The sequence below is a fragment of the Scyliorhinus canicula genome, chromosome 4 (assembly GCF_902713615.1).
Source record: "Scyliorhinus canicula chromosome 4, sScyCan1.1, whole genome shotgun sequence".
Lineage (NCBI taxonomy): Eukaryota > Metazoa > Chordata > Chondrichthyes > Carcharhiniformes > Scyliorhinidae > Scyliorhinus > Scyliorhinus canicula.
This window is the reverse complement of record NC_052149.1, coordinates 119,499,249-119,515,842: the sequence shown is the minus strand read 5'-3', so window position 1 is coordinate 119,515,842 and position 16,594 is coordinate 119,499,249. Positions and strand designations below refer to the sequence as shown.

At 43.9% G+C, this 16,594-nt stretch overlaps 1 protein-coding gene across 4 annotated transcripts in view; it reads right to left on the bottom strand.

The window, feature by feature from the left end:
* Positions 1 to 5,982: 5,982 nt before the first annotated feature.
* ralgps2 (Ral GEF with PH domain and SH3 binding motif 2) overlaps positions 5,983 to 16,594 on the bottom strand; it is a 646,420-nt gene continuing 635,808 nt past the window's right edge. For all 4 annotated transcript variants that reach the window (XM_038795105.1, XM_038795106.1, XM_038795104.1 and 1 more), the window contains one exon: positions 5,983 to 7,462. In XM_038795105.1, coding sequence (XP_038651033.1) covers positions 7,433 to 7,462 — 30 coding nt within the window. In that variant the 3' untranslated portion in view covers positions 5,983 to 7,432. The remainder of the gene's footprint in view (positions 7,463 to 16,594) is intronic.

Sequence of the window (16,594 nt, the reverse complement as noted above, 5' to 3'; positions counted from 1 at the left end):
CAACCACCTGTCCTTAACATCTGATGGCATTACCACTTCTGAATCACCCACTATCAACATCTTGTATAAATGCTGTGGCTACAAGACCAGGTCAGAGGCTGGAAATTCTGCAGGAACTTCCCAAAGCATATCATTCATCATCTACAAGGTACAAGTCAGGAGTGTGATGGAATACTCCACAATTGCCTGGATGAGTGCAGTTTCAACACTTCAGAAGCTCAACACCATTCAGCACAAAGCAACTCACTTGGTTGGCACCCCATCCATTACCTTCAACATTCACTTCTTTCACCACTGACGTACAGTTGCAGCAGTGTGTACCATCATTAAAATGTACAGTAGTAATTCACCCAAATTCATCATAACTCCTTCTACAGCATCTTCCAAACCTGTGACCTCTATCACCTAGGGACGAGGGCAGCAGAGGTATGGGAACACTTTCACCTGCAAGTTCCCCTCCAAGCCATACAGCATCCTGACATGGAACTATTGTCCTTTCATTTCATTGGGTCGTAATTCTGGAACTCCCTTCGAAACAGTGCTGTGGGTGTACCTACACTACATGATGTGCAGCTCTTTAAGAAGGTAGCTTGCCACTACGTTCTCAAGGGCAATTAGGTTGGGCAACGAATACTGTACTAGCTAGCAATGTCTACATCCCATGAAAAAATATAAAAAATCAGATCAGGAGCTGAATGGCCCTGATGGATTGCAAACTCAGCATCAGTGAACAGGTTATTGTAGTATATGTGCTGCTTGATAGCACTGTTGATTAAATGTTCCATCACTTTGCTGATGATCGAGAGTAGACTGATAGGGTAGAAATGAGCCAGGTTGGATTTGTTCTGCTTTTGACGGACATCACATTTGCCAGATTGTTGGCTAGATGCCAATGTTATAGCTGAACTGGAACAGCCTGGATAGGTACGCAAATACAGGACAAATCGCTTTAATTGAAAACATATTGATCTTCCGGTCAGTTGCAAAGTGGGAGCACATGCCACTTGATTGAAAAATATTAAACAATAAGCAAACAGTACTTGACAAGGCAGAGAAAAAGTACTTGCATGAAGACAGAGGAGAAAAAGACTCACAGAGCAAGTTTGAGCCTTAGCTCAATGGAAGCACTTTGGACCAGAAATTGTGGTTTCAAAATCTTCTCCCAATTCTTTACGCAAGCTGCCATCAGAATACCCTAAAATGTTATTTTAAAATAATAATCTTTATTATTGTCACAAGTAGGCTTAACATTAACACTGCAATGAAGTTACTGTGAAAATCCCCTAGTCGCCACATTCGGGTGCCTGTTCGGGTACACTGAGGGAGAATTCAGAATGTTCAATTCACCTAACAAGCATGTCTTTCTGACCTTTGTGGGAGGAAACCGGAGAACCCGGAGGAAACCAACGCAGATACAGGGAGAACGTGCAATTTCTGCGCAATGACCCAAGTCAGGAATCGAACTTGGGTCCCTGGTGCTGTGAAGCAAGTGCTAACCACTGTGCTACCGTGCCGCCCATGCAAACAATCGCTCTATCTCCAACTGACCTATTTTAACCAAATCCTTGGAAGTAGTCACATCCCAAATCCATGTCCATCTTTCCTGCAATTATTATATTCATCTGTTCAATCATGTTTCAAATCTAAAATGGTCCTAAGCAAAGCCTCTCCTCAACCTCTCTGTTGCCTTTGACATTATTGAAATACCATCCCTGACAAATGGCTCTCCTCTATTCTTCAGCTTGCTGGCACTGCTCTTGCCTGATTCTACTCTTGGCGATCTTGACTGTGGTTAGAGCACCTCCAACAAAGGGTTACAGTTTTAATTCCCAAATCTTCTTCCTTGGATGCCTCCTCCTCCTTTGCAGGTTGTAGAATTTGGATACAGGTAGCGCACACTTTCAGAAGAAACTGGAGAAGAAACAATGGTGTTAATGTTGCAATAGAAACCAAGCAACACGGAATAATATTGGGCAGGGACAGGGTGGGTTCATCACAGAATTTACAGTGTAGAAGGAGGCCATTCAGCCCATCGAGTCTCACCGGCCCTTGGAAAGAGCATCTTACCTAAGCCAACACCTCTACCCTATCCCCGTAACCCCACCCAAACGTTTTGGACGCTAAGGACAATTTAACATGCCCAATCCAACTAAACTGCACATTTTTGGACTGTGGGTGGAAACCGGAGCACCCAGAGGAAACGCACGCAGACACGGGGAGAATATGCAGACTCTGCACAGACAGGGACCCAAGTCGGGAATCGAACCTGGGACTCTTGCGCTGTGAAGCAACTGTGCTAACCACTGTGCTACCGTGGAGGTAGCAGGGTTGCAGGAAAGGGGTGAAAGCAAAGTGAAGTAAGTTAAGAGGGAAATTAAAAATAATTAGAAACTGAAAGCAGAGGCTGATGATTAACTCACATTTTCATAGATTTTACACGTTACGAGAAATCTACTTATTTTAAGTCGAGGCTTAGTTGATTTCTGAAACAGTTTGCAGTTTGAGTAGGTGAGAGATTAAAGAGTACAGTGCCATAGTACGATCTGAGAAAGTTGCCTGAGGCAAGGTGGCAAATATTCAAATCTAAACAGAAGGTTTTCCCATTATAATTTTTTGAAGACATTTTGGACTGTGTTTAAAACTGTTGGATAAGAGACATTTCAGCTGCTAAAAACAACTGATTTTTTTTGTTGAAATAGCATTTTGTGTGATTTATATGGAAAAGATAATATATCGCAATATGGTTGTTCTAGGGAGCCATCATAGACCAGTGTTCAAATTAACAATGGAAATCCAGTTGAAATATCCACTTAAGTGTTACACGGGGTTCGTGTGAATAATTTCAGATCAGAATTCTCAGCAGAAAATGCTTATGTAATAGTAACCATTTAGTTAGTTGGGGATTTTTATTGAAACATTGTTAAAGCAATTTTCAAGCACTTCAGTGAAGGAAAAAAGTCTTGCAACTTACCACAATTAACATGACACATACTGCAATGGTGGTACCATCTTTTTAAGAGCATTCTCATACTCTCAAATATTTTGACTCCAGTCGATTGAAAATGCAATCAGGATATTACAAGACTTCCTGAACTCAATAACTATCTTAGTATCAGGTGAATTAATTTCTTACCTATGCCATATCATCCATAGTTTTCGGATACCAACATTTGGGTTTCAATGAAGAAATTTGGAAATATTTTATTTTGCATCCAGCTTTCTCTTACTGGGGTCTGTACTTAGCATTCTGCTTCAGTAGATCCAGTGGAATATTTTCAATCAATCAAAACTCTGTCCCTTGTTTTCCCATCATAACTGTAGTTTTTCAGCCAGAAAGAAATTTCACTCAACCACAACTAACTTCAATGTCAATGCTCCGAATTAATGGCTTATCTCAGAACAATCATAACATTACATATAACTGTCAAACTTTGGTGTAGCAATCCTTCATGTACAAAAACAATATTAAAATAAAATAAGAATTAAATCAAAGCCGATTTCCTTTTGTTCTACTTGGTTCTCGGTGTCCATCATTTACTGACACATTTTGAGGAAGAAAAATGGCAATTTTTGACCATTGCCTTTAATTCTCCTTAACAGAATATTTGCTTTCTCCCTTGGAGAAATGTACGTGGAATTTTCATCACCCATGCAGAGGACAATTTTCATTAATTATAGTTCTTCAGCTATAAGGGTGAGATTGAGGCACTCCGCAAGCTGAGACGGAAATAAATTTCTGCTGTCATTCTATACAAATTGTTCCCACTGCGCAACATAAATATAGCGGGGTGGATTCTCCATTGCCTGACTCCACAATTGGGAATCCCAATCAGGCAGAGAATGGAGCGCCCCCGAAAAACGGGTTTGGCGCTTTTGCTATGATGGACAATGCCTCACCACATCAAAATCAGCCAAGTGAAACCATTGAGCTCCTTTTGATGTGGTGGATCTGTCAATCATAGCAGCAGTGTTTATAAACATTGTGGTTAGCATCAAAGTAGAGTATCAGAAATGCTTTCAAGTGTGAAGGGAAAGATAGACAAACAATCCACCAAGCATCTGTCACTGGAATTATAAAATTGTTGATCACTGGCTAGTGCAATGTATTGCTGTGTGAAGTTCAATGGGAGTTTTGCATTTCAAAGGCTGTCAGGGGATTTGAAGCCCTTTCAAGTGTACTTGGCTATGGAGGAAGCCTCTGATACTTGTAACTGCTGCCATTTTAAGCAATTTTGTCTGAGGCAGCAGATGTTAGGGAAGGGTAAATAAAAATGCAGTGATCTTTCACGATCCCTATACTGCTCTTCATAGGCAGGGGTGTCGCATGAGGATTCTGATTGGGGGGGGGGAGAGTCGGTGATGGGAGTCCCGAATGGGTGGGGGGAGGGTTTGTACTGGGGGGTGACTCATAGGGAGATGTCTGTGTGGGGGGGTCTGATCCATAGAATCCCTACAATGCAGAAGGAAACCATTCAGCTCATCGAGTTTGTACTGACCCTCTGAAAGAGTACCCTACTTTGGCCCACTTCTGCGCCCTATCCCTGTAACACCATCTAACCTTTGGATACTGAAGGGCAATTTACCATGACCAATCCATCTAACCTGCACATCTTTAATCTCGGACTTTGTATGGGAGGGGAAAATGCTGAGGGTGGGGAGGACCTGCTACAGAGGCAGAGGCAGCAGGGGGGGCGGGGGTTGGCGTTGCCAAACTGGCTTCATTATTATTGGGAGGCGAATGTGGACAAAGTGCAGCTATGGTGGGAAGGAGAAGGGAGAGAGTGGCTGAGGGTGGAGGAGAAACCCTGTAAGGGGTCTAGTTTGAGGGCTAAGGTGACGGCAGCATTGCCAATGGCTCCAAGTAGATATTCAGGGAACCCAGTGGTGCCGTCCACAGTGAAGATATGGAATCAGCTGAGGAGGCATTTTAGGATGGATGGGATGTCGGTGCTAACGCCGCTGTGTGAGAATCATGGGTTTGACCTGGAAGGGGGGGGATGGATAGTGTATATAGGAGGTGGAAGGAAATGGGGCTGGTAAAGGTGAGGGATTTGTATTTGGCGGAAGGGTTTGCCATTCTGGGGAGAGGGTAGCGCTGCTAAGGGGTAGTGAGTTCAGGTATCTGCAGGTTAGGGACTTTGCATGAAAGGTCTGGAGGGGGTTCCCTAGGTTGCCGGGATACACCCTGCTGGGCGACTGCTGCCTTCAGATGTGGAAGGGGAGGGAAAAAAACCTGCACATCTTTGAACTGTGGGAGGAAACCGGAGCACCTGGAGGAAACCCACTCATTCAAGGGAGAATGTACAAACTCCACATTGTCACCCAAGGTCGGAATTGAACCTGGGTCCTTGGCACTGTGAGGGTGCTGTGCCAACAAGTATACCATTGAGACATCCGCATGACGGGGGGACGGGGTGCCCGTTCGGGGGTTCCTGATTTGGGGGGGGGGGGGGGTGATTGATGGGGGCGGGGGGTCAAGTCACTCTCATGCATGCATGCAGGGGGTTGGTGCCATTCGTTATTCCTCTGGTGAGGGGGGGGGAGAAGGATTCCTCTCCTTGTTAGTTGGGGTGTGGGTGGGGAGCAGGATTAACCTTGTGTGGGGGTGCTGCCAGACCTTGGGATTGGGCTGCACGCTCAAAATGGCAGCCCAATACCGGGATTCCAATGGAATCCGGAGTGCTCTCCCCCATTCATACAATGGCACGGTTAAGGAAAGAGACTCTCACCTAGGCTTCACTCCCAGAACCAACAGAGACCAGTCCCGATTGTTCGCTGGCGGGAGCACTTAGTCTCTAGAATGGAGAATCCAGGCCAATGCCTAACTTGAAAGCCATATATTTGTTGCACCCCATAGTAATTGTCAAAATGGTTATCTTAGCGAGCAGTATTGTGAAGTATTGTTTTTAGAATGCAAACTCCCAGGGTTAGATGTGCTAGAATGACCAGTGGCAAAATATCTGGGTCACACCGCCATAAACATAGCTTCAATTACTTCTTTTAATCTGCATTCAGATGCTACAAATTTAATTTAAAATGACTTGCAACAACACAAACTTGCAATTCAGACTTCTGTAGGATCTATGTGCTTACAGAAGATTCGGGTCCCACTATTACACATGCTGTGTCAGATTTTACTACCAACCCATTGGGAATGATTGTGTTTTTTGGTTTGGATGGAGGAAAAATAATTGGGAAATAAGCAGAAGCTAAATAAAATAACAAGCAGTTTTCATGCAGGACCGCCACAGGTCTCGAGGCATTTGAGGGCTGTGGATGTGGATGATTCTCAGCTCAACCTGTTTCGCAATTTTGGGATGCCTCCATGAAAATTATTTAAAACCATTCTTTCAAAAATACTCATTTGGTGGAAACAGCATATAATGTTGCATCAGCTGTTTGCACTTCTAAGACATGTTTTGAATAGGAAAACTTTCTTTAATATGTACCTAAAGAATTTTAAAACTTGCTTGTGCAAACACACATACACACACTACATCCAGAGTTGTGGAAAACACGTCAGTCACACAAAATGCATTAAAATGTTACCGTCAGGTTCAGTAGTACTTCAAGGGTTACTTGATAGAATACAGACTGTGCGTTAGCAGGATGTGAGAGATTCAAAGTAAGCTGTATACATTAGTGTAAGAGATTGAGAAAACTATACAATAATCAAATGGCATGTTAAATGTTCATAGTACAAAGTTACCACAGGTAGTTTCTTTCATTCAAGATTGCAGCAGATAAAGTCCACAGGAAATATGTTCACATTGTAAAAATAAAAAAAAGCAAAATACGCTGGGTACAAAACAGTTCCGTTAAAAAACACTTTTTCAAACAAAATAAAATATTTTAGGTATTAAAAACCTATGGATGTGCAATTATTCTACACAATAATACTGATGACTACACAGATTAGCTCATTCTGTTTTCACACCCAACATGGGTTAACTAGACTAGAGCATTTTAGCAGAACGAATGCTGAATGAAAACAAAACACAAAAATAAAAGCTAAGAAAGCTCTCCCAAAACTGTTAACTACAATAACTGTAATCTAGCTGGATTTTCTGTATCAAAAGTCCAGCGTTACTGGATATAACATGTACACTATTTGGTGTAACAAATCTCTTGCTTAAGGCAGTGGTTCCACAGGGCAGTCAGTGCAATTGGGAGTGCACAGTCCACGGAAGTTCAGATCAATCATCCAATGCTTCTCAGCCATTCCAGGGTTACTGTATTGTTGCCATTCAGTCCTGGCGATTAGTACTGCGTAGTCAGTGCTTGAATACAAAGACATTAAGCACATCCTTGGATTCAATTCTGGCACAGAAAGAACAAAATGCTGGAATTCTTCCACAAGGTCCTTAGCGAACTGCACATATTTATCAAGCCTGCATCCAAGTCAATTTTTGAATAATATCAAGAGTTTCAGTCACTCAAAAGACATCAGGTTTGCAGGAACCTGTGGAGATAACATTGCAAATTATTAGACAAAACAATTACCTGACCTAAGGATCTAAAACCATTATTTCCCACAGCACCAGGGCTATAAATCTGCTACTTCAGTATGTTAAAGGACATGAACATGTTCCTTTCTCCCACAAAATAACCAATATTCTAACTACCACTTAGAATGCTCTAATAATTTAGATTGGCAAAAACTTTTCAAATCTTAACATTTATATATATATATCACACTAGTTCATGCTATTATGGGCACATTTTCCTATTTTCTTTTCTTATTAGTGCCCTTGGAAAAACACAGACCATGTTGTTGATCTCCATTCTTGATTTCAAACAAGCTGGTGCTTTGACAATTAACAGCAAGAAATCTAGTCACATTTCTGTGAATAGTGTGTGACAGTTCACTACTCCAACCATAAGAATTACAATGAAAATGTGGTAACTGTGCCTCAAGTTTGAATACTATTAAATGTTTTTTAAAAAATATTTCTTTATTCTCCTCCTTTTTCGCATTTTCTCCCAAATTTACTCCCACCAACAATAAACAATAATCAGTAATAAACAATAATCAGTAACAAATATGTCAATCCCCATATCAATAACAACGATCCCATTCTCCCACCAAACCCAAAACATTCGCCCACATGTTCACATAAAAACTGACAAAAAGGAATCAGGAATCACCGATCGCCCCCTCCTCCCCTGCAACCTCCCACCCACCCACCCCCCAACTAATGTTCGATGTTATCCAGTTCTTGAAAGTGCATAATGAATAATGCCCATGAATTGTAGAACCCTTCTGTCCTTCCCCTCAGTTCGAAGTTCACCTTCTTAAGAGTCAAGAATTCCAACAGATCCTCCGGCCACGCCAGGGCACAGGGTGGAGACGCTGCCCTCCTACCCATCAGTTCACATCTTCTACTCCTTCAAAGAATCGGCTCATCCTCGCCCTCGTGAGGTGTCCACTGAATACCACCTTCAGCTGTATTAGCCCCAACCTCACACACGAGGTGGAGGCATTCACTCTCCGGTGCACCTCACACCAGAACCCCTCCTCTATATCCTCTCCCAACTCTTCCTCCCACTTTGCTTTGATAACTTCCAGTGGTGCCTTCTCCTCCTCCAAAATAGTTCCGTAGACCGCTGACACTACCCCCTTCTCCAGTCCCCCTGTCGTCAGCACCTCCTCCAGCAATGTGGAGGTCGGCTCCTCAGGGAAGTTCTGTATCTCCTTTCTGGCAAAATCTCGAATCTGCATGCATGTACACATTTCCCCCTGCCCCAGCCCGTACTTCACTTCCAGCTCCTTTAATCCTGCAAACCGACCCCTAAGAAACAAATCTTTAAGTGTCTTAATCCCCTTCTCCTCCCATTTCCGAAAATTTCCATCCCACCTCCTTGGCTCAAATCTGTGGTTCCCCCAAATCGGCATTTCCCTTGACACTGCCCTCAACCCGAAGTGTTGGCGAAACTGCCTCCAAATTCTCAATGAAGCTATTATTACCGGACTCCCCGAGTACTTCCTTGGGGCTATTGGGAGCGGCGCTGTTGCTGGTGCTTTCAATCCCGACCCCCTGCACAAACTCTCCTCCATTCTGACCCACTGGGAATCAACTCCTCTGACCCAGCTCCGCACCTTCTCCACATTCCCCGCCCAGTAGTAATACATCAGGTTCGGAAGACCCAAACCCCCTGCCTGCCTTCCCCTCTGTAGTAGCACCTTTCTAACTGGCCACCTTCCCTCCCCATATGAACAACGTAATCCTTCCCTCAATCTCTCGAAAAAAAGCCTTTGTCAGGAAAATCGGCAGGCATTGAAAAATAAACAGAAATCGTGGCAACACTTTCATTTCAATCACCTGTACCCGACCCGCCAGTGACAGAGGGAGACCATCCCACCTTGCCAGATCAGCATTCACTCTCCCCACCAAACTAGAAATGTTGTACCTGCAGAGCCACCCCCCCCTCCCAGGCAACCTGTACCCCCAGGTACCTAAAGTGAGTCCCTGCCCTATGGAATGGCAGCGCCCCCACCCCTGCCCCCACACCCGGCCGAGACACCACAAAATACTCACTCTTGTCTCGATTCAGCTTGTACCCCGAGGAAGACCCAAACACTCGAAGCAGCTCCAATATTCCCCCTATCGACACACTTGGTTCTGACACGTATAACAGCAAGCCATCGGCATACAAGGACACCCGATGCTCTATCCGCCCCACCGCACTATTCCTTTACATACCCCCAAACTTCTTAATGTGATGGACAACGGCTCAATCGCGAGTGCAAATAGCAGGGGGGACATAGGACATCCCTGCCTAGTCCCACGGTGGAGAGAAAAGTATCTCGAGCTGATGTTGTTTGTGCGGACACTCGCCTTCAGCTCCGTATATAATAGCTTTACCCAATTCACAAATCTTGGTCCAATCCCAAACTATGGTAATCACCACTGTTGTGCATATTAGGTGATGTGTGGTAAGACCCTGTACTACAGGTACGGGGGTATTCCCTGCCTGCTGGCTCCGCCCAGTAGGCGGAGTATAAATATGTGTGCTCCCTGTACAGCTGCTTAAGGAGGCCACACATCTTAGAGTAATAAAGCCTCAGTTGTATTCAACTCTCGTCTCTGTGCAATTGATCGTGCATCATAAACCACTCCAGAACTGCCATCAAGTACCACCATTCTACCCGGTTGAATGCCTTCTCAGTATCCAATGTCACAACCACCTCTGTTTCCTTCCCCTCTGCCGGTGCCATAACGACGTTCAATACCCTTCTAATGTTTGAAAAGAGTTGCCTCCCTCTCATGAACCCCGTCTGATCTTCACCTATCACCTTTGGGAGGCACCCCTCCAGCCTACCCGCCAGTACCTTCGCCAATACTTTTGCGTCCACATTCAGAGGTGATATGGGCCTATACGACCCACACTCCGTTGGATCCTTATCTTTTTTTAGCAACAGGGAAATCGATGCCTGTCCCAAGGTTTGTGGCAACATCCCCTTCCCTATCGCCTCTTCAAACATCCCCACCATCAAGGGTGCCAGCTTATCCTTGAATTTCTTATAATATTCCACCGGAAACCCATCCTGCCCTGCCACCTTCCCCGACTACACCCTCTCAATCGCATCCTTTATCTTCTACTCCACTATCGCTCCTTCTAATGTAGCCCTGTCCCCATCCCCTAACCTTGGGTACTCCAACCCATCTAGAAATTCCTGCCTCTCTCGATCTCCCCCCGGTGGCTCTGACCTGTACAAAACATAAAATTCCTCAAAAACCTTGTTAATCAGATCCAGCGCCACCACCAACTTCCCTGCCCTATCCCTCACCTGCACAATTTCCCTTGCCGCTGCTTTCCTCCGGAACAACAGTCATCCCCACACCCCTCCTCCACAGTTCAATGTCCTCCTTCACCTGCTAGTCCATTGTCTCTCAAAAACTCCATTGGCGATCCAAAGTAGTGCTCTCTATTGTTGAAGGTCACCCAGAGGCGAGCCGTGTACAACAACCCGAACTTCACCCCCTTTTTAAAGAGGACAGCCTTCACCCGGTTTAACCTGGCCCTCCTCTTCGCTAGATCCGGGCCCAGGCAGCTCACTCCCCTCCCAGGTGCATCTCCTCGTCTGCCTCGCCCATCTCAGAATCTTTTCCTTTCCAGGAACTGGTGAAGACGCACCACCCTTGCCCTCGGCGGCTCGTTTGCCTGTGGCCTCCTCATCAGCACCCTGTGCGCTCGGTTGACCTCCAGGGGCTGGAAAAGGCCCCCTCTACCATCAGCTTTTCCAGCATTCTGGCCACATACGTGGCAGCATCTGCTCCCTCAATGCCTTCAGGCATCCCTCCAATTCTCAAGTTCTGCCTCCGGGAGCGATTCTCAAGGTCCTCCACCTTACCCTGCAGCCTTTTCTGGGTCTCCCACATTACTCCTAATTTGGCCGCCAACGAAGCCAACTGCTGCTCGTGCTCCCTCACTGCCTCCTCCACTTTCTGGATAGCTTGGTTCTGGGACTCCAGCCTCTGCTCCAATCGATCGATTCACGACTTCAGCAGGCCTACAGCTTTGGCTAGGTCCTCATGGGCCTCTCTCCTCTGGTGGCTGAACTTCTCGTTTAAGAAGTCCACCAGTTGATCCTTCGGCCATTGGGTAGGCAGTGCAGGCCCTTTACCCTCCACCATTTTAAGCTGTGGCGCACAAAGATTCTCCTGCTCCAACTGCTCCCTTCTTCTCGACTCACTTCTGGTCCGTGGAACCACCCACCAGTGGAGTCAAACTTTCCTCTGGCCAGCCCTACACCTTCTTCAGCCACACATCCATCCTCCAAATGGGGGAAAGGTCCGAAAAAAACAGCCTCGAGTGGGAACTGCCAAATGTGCGGCCACTCACACCATGGCCGCCCCTTGGAAATGCAACAGTATTGTTATACATTTACAGTACATATCATGCCAACTCCTCAAATGGAAAATATAATGTCACAATCTAGGAGTTAAAACTTTGCTGATAACCTTTACATAAGCTTTTTTTTCTTAATGTTCTGAGGGACTAGTAAGCCTAACCTATCTTTCTTTAAGATCCCAAGTGACATGACTCTAAGGTAACAATTTCATCAAATACTCCTGAATACATACTGTGATTTCCTGGTTAAGGGGCAGTTTGATTACAAATATAGTTGTTTAGATCGCATAATATGTGTTTGCTTGGGTCTAGCTTAGCTTTTCCTACCGGTCTATTAAAATTGTACTATGGTCCTTTCAAGGACAATATACCTTTCCAGAGATTCTCAAAATTGAATGGTATACTCCAGGTGGGATCTCACTAAGGCAAGAGCCAACTGAAGCATAACCTGTTCACTTGAATGTCAACACACTTAGGATAAACAACAACTTGCTCTTATATAGCACCTTTAATGTAGTATAACATCCCAAGTTAATTTACAGGAGTGGAAGAAAACAAAGTTTGACATCAAACCATATGAGGATATATTAAATCAGGCGGCCAACATCAGGTGATTAGAAAGGCAGTTTTAAGGAATGTTTTAAAAGAAAACAGAGGTAGAGATGTAGTTCAGAGGTTCAGGGAGGGAATTCCAAAACTTGAGCCGAGGAAACTGAACACATGAGCCTTTTGATCATGGAGAACTCTCCATCAAGTTGAAACATGTCAGAAATGCAGGATTTCTGTCCCAGGAACTTTATTTCAGCAATATTTCTCAAAGTTTCATGTTTAAATGGTATCTGGCTGCTACTTATTTCCTTGATTTTTCTCCTGGTTGAGTAACTTAGGAACTAAGAGTGACAGCCTCAGAATTGGGGCTGAATCTTTGGAATTTTCAACCCCTGAGATCTGTGGATGCTCAACTGTTGAGAACATTTAGGGAAGGGATAGATAGATTTTTGGATATCAACGAAATCAAGGGTTCTTGGGATAGTGTGGAAAGGTGGAATGGAGGTAAAAGCTCAGCTGTGATCTTACTGAATAGTGCAGCAGGTCTGAAGGGCCGAATAGCTGAAGCCTGTTCATTTTTCTAAAGAATCTAGATAGCATAAAAAACAGACCAAAAATAGAGATGTTGCTCAAAACGAGAGCGAGGAACATTCAATAAGGTCGACAAACTTGAAATTTAAAAAAAACTTTGTTGGTAAATAAATATTTTGTATGGAAGGAGGATATGAAACTTGCCATTAACATAGTTCAAAGAATATATTTGTCAGTGAGTTACATACTTGCTTTGCATCCCCTTGTATCATTAAGGGGCAAAAGTTCCAATCCACAAAAAAAACAAATACAGTTCTGCAAATCAAAGCCAAGTTGTTTAATTAATTCTGTGTAGTAAGTGTGGCTCTTGTTTTTGGAGAACAGTCATTTTTTTACATCAGGGGATTGATTAAAGGCTATAGCCTACCAAAAAGAAGCCACCCAATGCATGGTGGCAGATTTATGTATAACAACATTTGTCATTTAGAAATTTAATGGATTTCTCAATCGGCTTTATTCTCTCTGTGCCAAGTTGTACCAACATAATATTCTATCCACATAATAGAATCTTAATTTTTTGATACCTACTTGATCAGAGAAAAGGGAATAATGCCTTCTTGAACTAGCTGTACTAAAGCAAGCTCAGCAGTGTTCCAACCTTAAACCTAATGACACAGGGTATTAAAGGGCAACGTCAGCCAATGAACTCACATACTAGCCCCGAGGTGTCCAATCTCTGACAGGAATGGGAGTTTTCCATTGAAAAGCAGCACTGAGCGGTTACTTAGTTTGTGGAAGGTTGCATAAGATTGACTAATTTAAGGATTTGATCATTAGTACTATCTTTCATACATCTTCTTTTAAACCTTGGTATTCTGTGTGCTCCCAAAGTGAATCACGATTAAATTACAAATATTTTCCCTTAGCTGTTTCAAAGATTCTGAGATATGGGTTCTGGAAATTTTAATGCCAAATAAACTGTGGCAATAAATCCTGCTGTTTCTTTCAGACACTGGGAAACACTTCCTTATATTGGAGCAGATGCCAATTGTACCAAAACCACAGATGGCTTCAAAAGGCAGACAGAACCATGTTTTCTTGGTCAATATGAAACAAGAATGCAGTTTTCATTTCCCTTGCTTTTGCCAATTTCCAGAAGGAAATAAAAATTGCACATACAAATCTCAAGATTTGAATGTTAGGGGGAGGGGGGGGACTCTCTGGTCAACGGTGACCATAGGCGATTCCTGATTCCTTTTTTTCCCTCCTTTGTTTGTCCCACCCGGGGAGGGTGGTTTTATTTGATGCTTATATTGTCAGGTGGGTCGTTGTTTGGCGTGGTGGGAGGATGGGATCGTTGTTGTTGTTAAGGGAAGTTACCTTGTATTTGTTACCGTTTACTGCTTGTTGGTGGGGTGTAAATTCTGAAGAAAATGTGAAAATGGAGAATAAAAATATTTTACAAATCTCAAGACTTCCTATCTTTATTTTGGAGGGAAATGTATCTCTTTTGGTTGTTCTTTTCGACAGCAAGAATATCGATTGACATCCTGTTTTGGAGCCCCAAGTTTGCCATTTCCCGATGAAAATTCGATTTCAAACCTATATATAATTTTCATATTAGGATCATAATGATAACAGAATGACAGAGACAACAACTAATGCTGCCCCAGATTAATCCTGGTATTAGTTTAAATTACTAGAATTACGCAAGTTGCAAATTTCCCAAAAGGGAAACAATTTCTAGAAGTACAATCTCCAGGAACCCCAGTTCAATGACTGATGATCTATCTTCAAATGGGAGGCACAATGGGAAACTTATACCGTGGGTGGGTGATCAGCTTTAGAATTCCATTCAGATAGTGAAAGTGAAAATGAATACCTGTATGTTTAAAGTGCTGCATCCATATGCAATGAGATTATCTAGGAAATATTTTCCAAAGTATGAAAGTTTGTTCCTGTCTTTCTTACATTGATGCTGAGTGCCTTTGCACATTTAAATTCTAATTATAAACACCAAGGTCTACTCCAAGTCTTAAGAGCTCCTATGGTGTGCTACATTCCTAATATGACATAGTGAACTCAGAGCCCAGCTATATCTCTTTGATGTTGGAGAGGATGAACTGCTATGTGAAGCAGGCCTTCTTCATAAAGTGAATTAGTCTATTTTGTATCTCCATTGAGCTCAGAAATTGGGACTTTATTTTTCCGTAGCCTGCCGAGCTGAGGTACTGAGAAGGGTATCAAGGTCCCAAGTACCAATCCACGCTCCAAGTTCACCTATCTTATTCGGATGCTCCTTGCATTAAAGTACACACACTTCAACCCACCTTCCTGACTGCCAGTACACTCCTGCGACCTTGATACCCTCCTCAGTACCTCACTACTCTCAACACTGGCTTCTGGACTACAGCTCATTTTCCCAACCCCCTGACAAATTAGTTTAAACTCCCCCGAAGAGCCGTAGCAAATTTTCCTCCCAGGGTATTGGTGCCCCTCTGGTTCAGGTGCAAACCGTCCTGTTTGTACAGGTCCCATCTTCCCCAGAATGTGCTCCAATTATCCACGTAACTGAAACCATCCCTCCTACACTATCCCTGCAGCCACGTGTTTATCTGCACTCTCTTCCTGTTCCTCAGCTAGCATATGGCACCGGCAACAAACCAGAGATGACAACATGGTTTGCCTGGCTCTCAGCTTCCACCGAGCTCCCTAAATTTCTGTTTTAAATCCCCGTCCCTACTCTTACCTATGTCGTTGGTACCGATGTGTACCACGACTTGTGACTGTTCCCCCTCCCCCTTAAGGATTCTGAAAACGCGGTCCGAGACGTCACAGACCCTGGCACCCGGGAGGCAACATACCATCTGTGAGTCTCTTTTGTTGCCACAGAACCATCTATCTGCCCCTCTAACTATCGAGTCCCCAATAACTATTGCTCTCCTGATGAAAGAACTGGGGTGCGATTCTCCGTCATACGGCCCACCCTCCCCCTGGCAGCGGAATTCACCATCCCACCAGCAGGCCAATCGGGTTTCCAATCTGGGCAGCCTCATGCTGTCGGGAAATTCCCGGGCGTGGGTGCACTGCTTGCGCAAAGAAGAATCCCGCCAGTGGAGAATCCAGCCCATGAACTTCCAGCACTTCAGAATGCACCATGGTTATAACCCACTGCAAATAAAGCTTCTGGGGCACTCTCCCACCTCTTCTTGATAGTATTCCACATGTAAAAAATCTTAAATTGTTAAAGCAAATCTAGGCATAACCTGATTCTGCAAATCAATTGATAATAGTCAACATTAGAGTGCTGAATCATTTTCTTTTCCCAAGCTTGCAGATGGAAAGCACAGACTCATTTATATGGTCCCTTACACAATCTCAACAATCACAAAGTGCTTTACAGTCAATGAAGTGGAGTAACTGCTGTAATGGAGGAAATGTGGCAGCCAATTTATTCACAGCAAGGCCCCACAAACCAACAATGTGATAACAAACAAATAATCTGGTTCAATTAAGTTTGTTAAAGGATACATATTGGCAAGGGCATTGGGAAGATCTCTCCTGCTCTTCTTTGAAATAATGCCACAGAATTTTTACATTTATGTTCAATATCTCATCTTTAAGATGGCTCCTTTGACAGTGAAGCACTCCCTCAGTA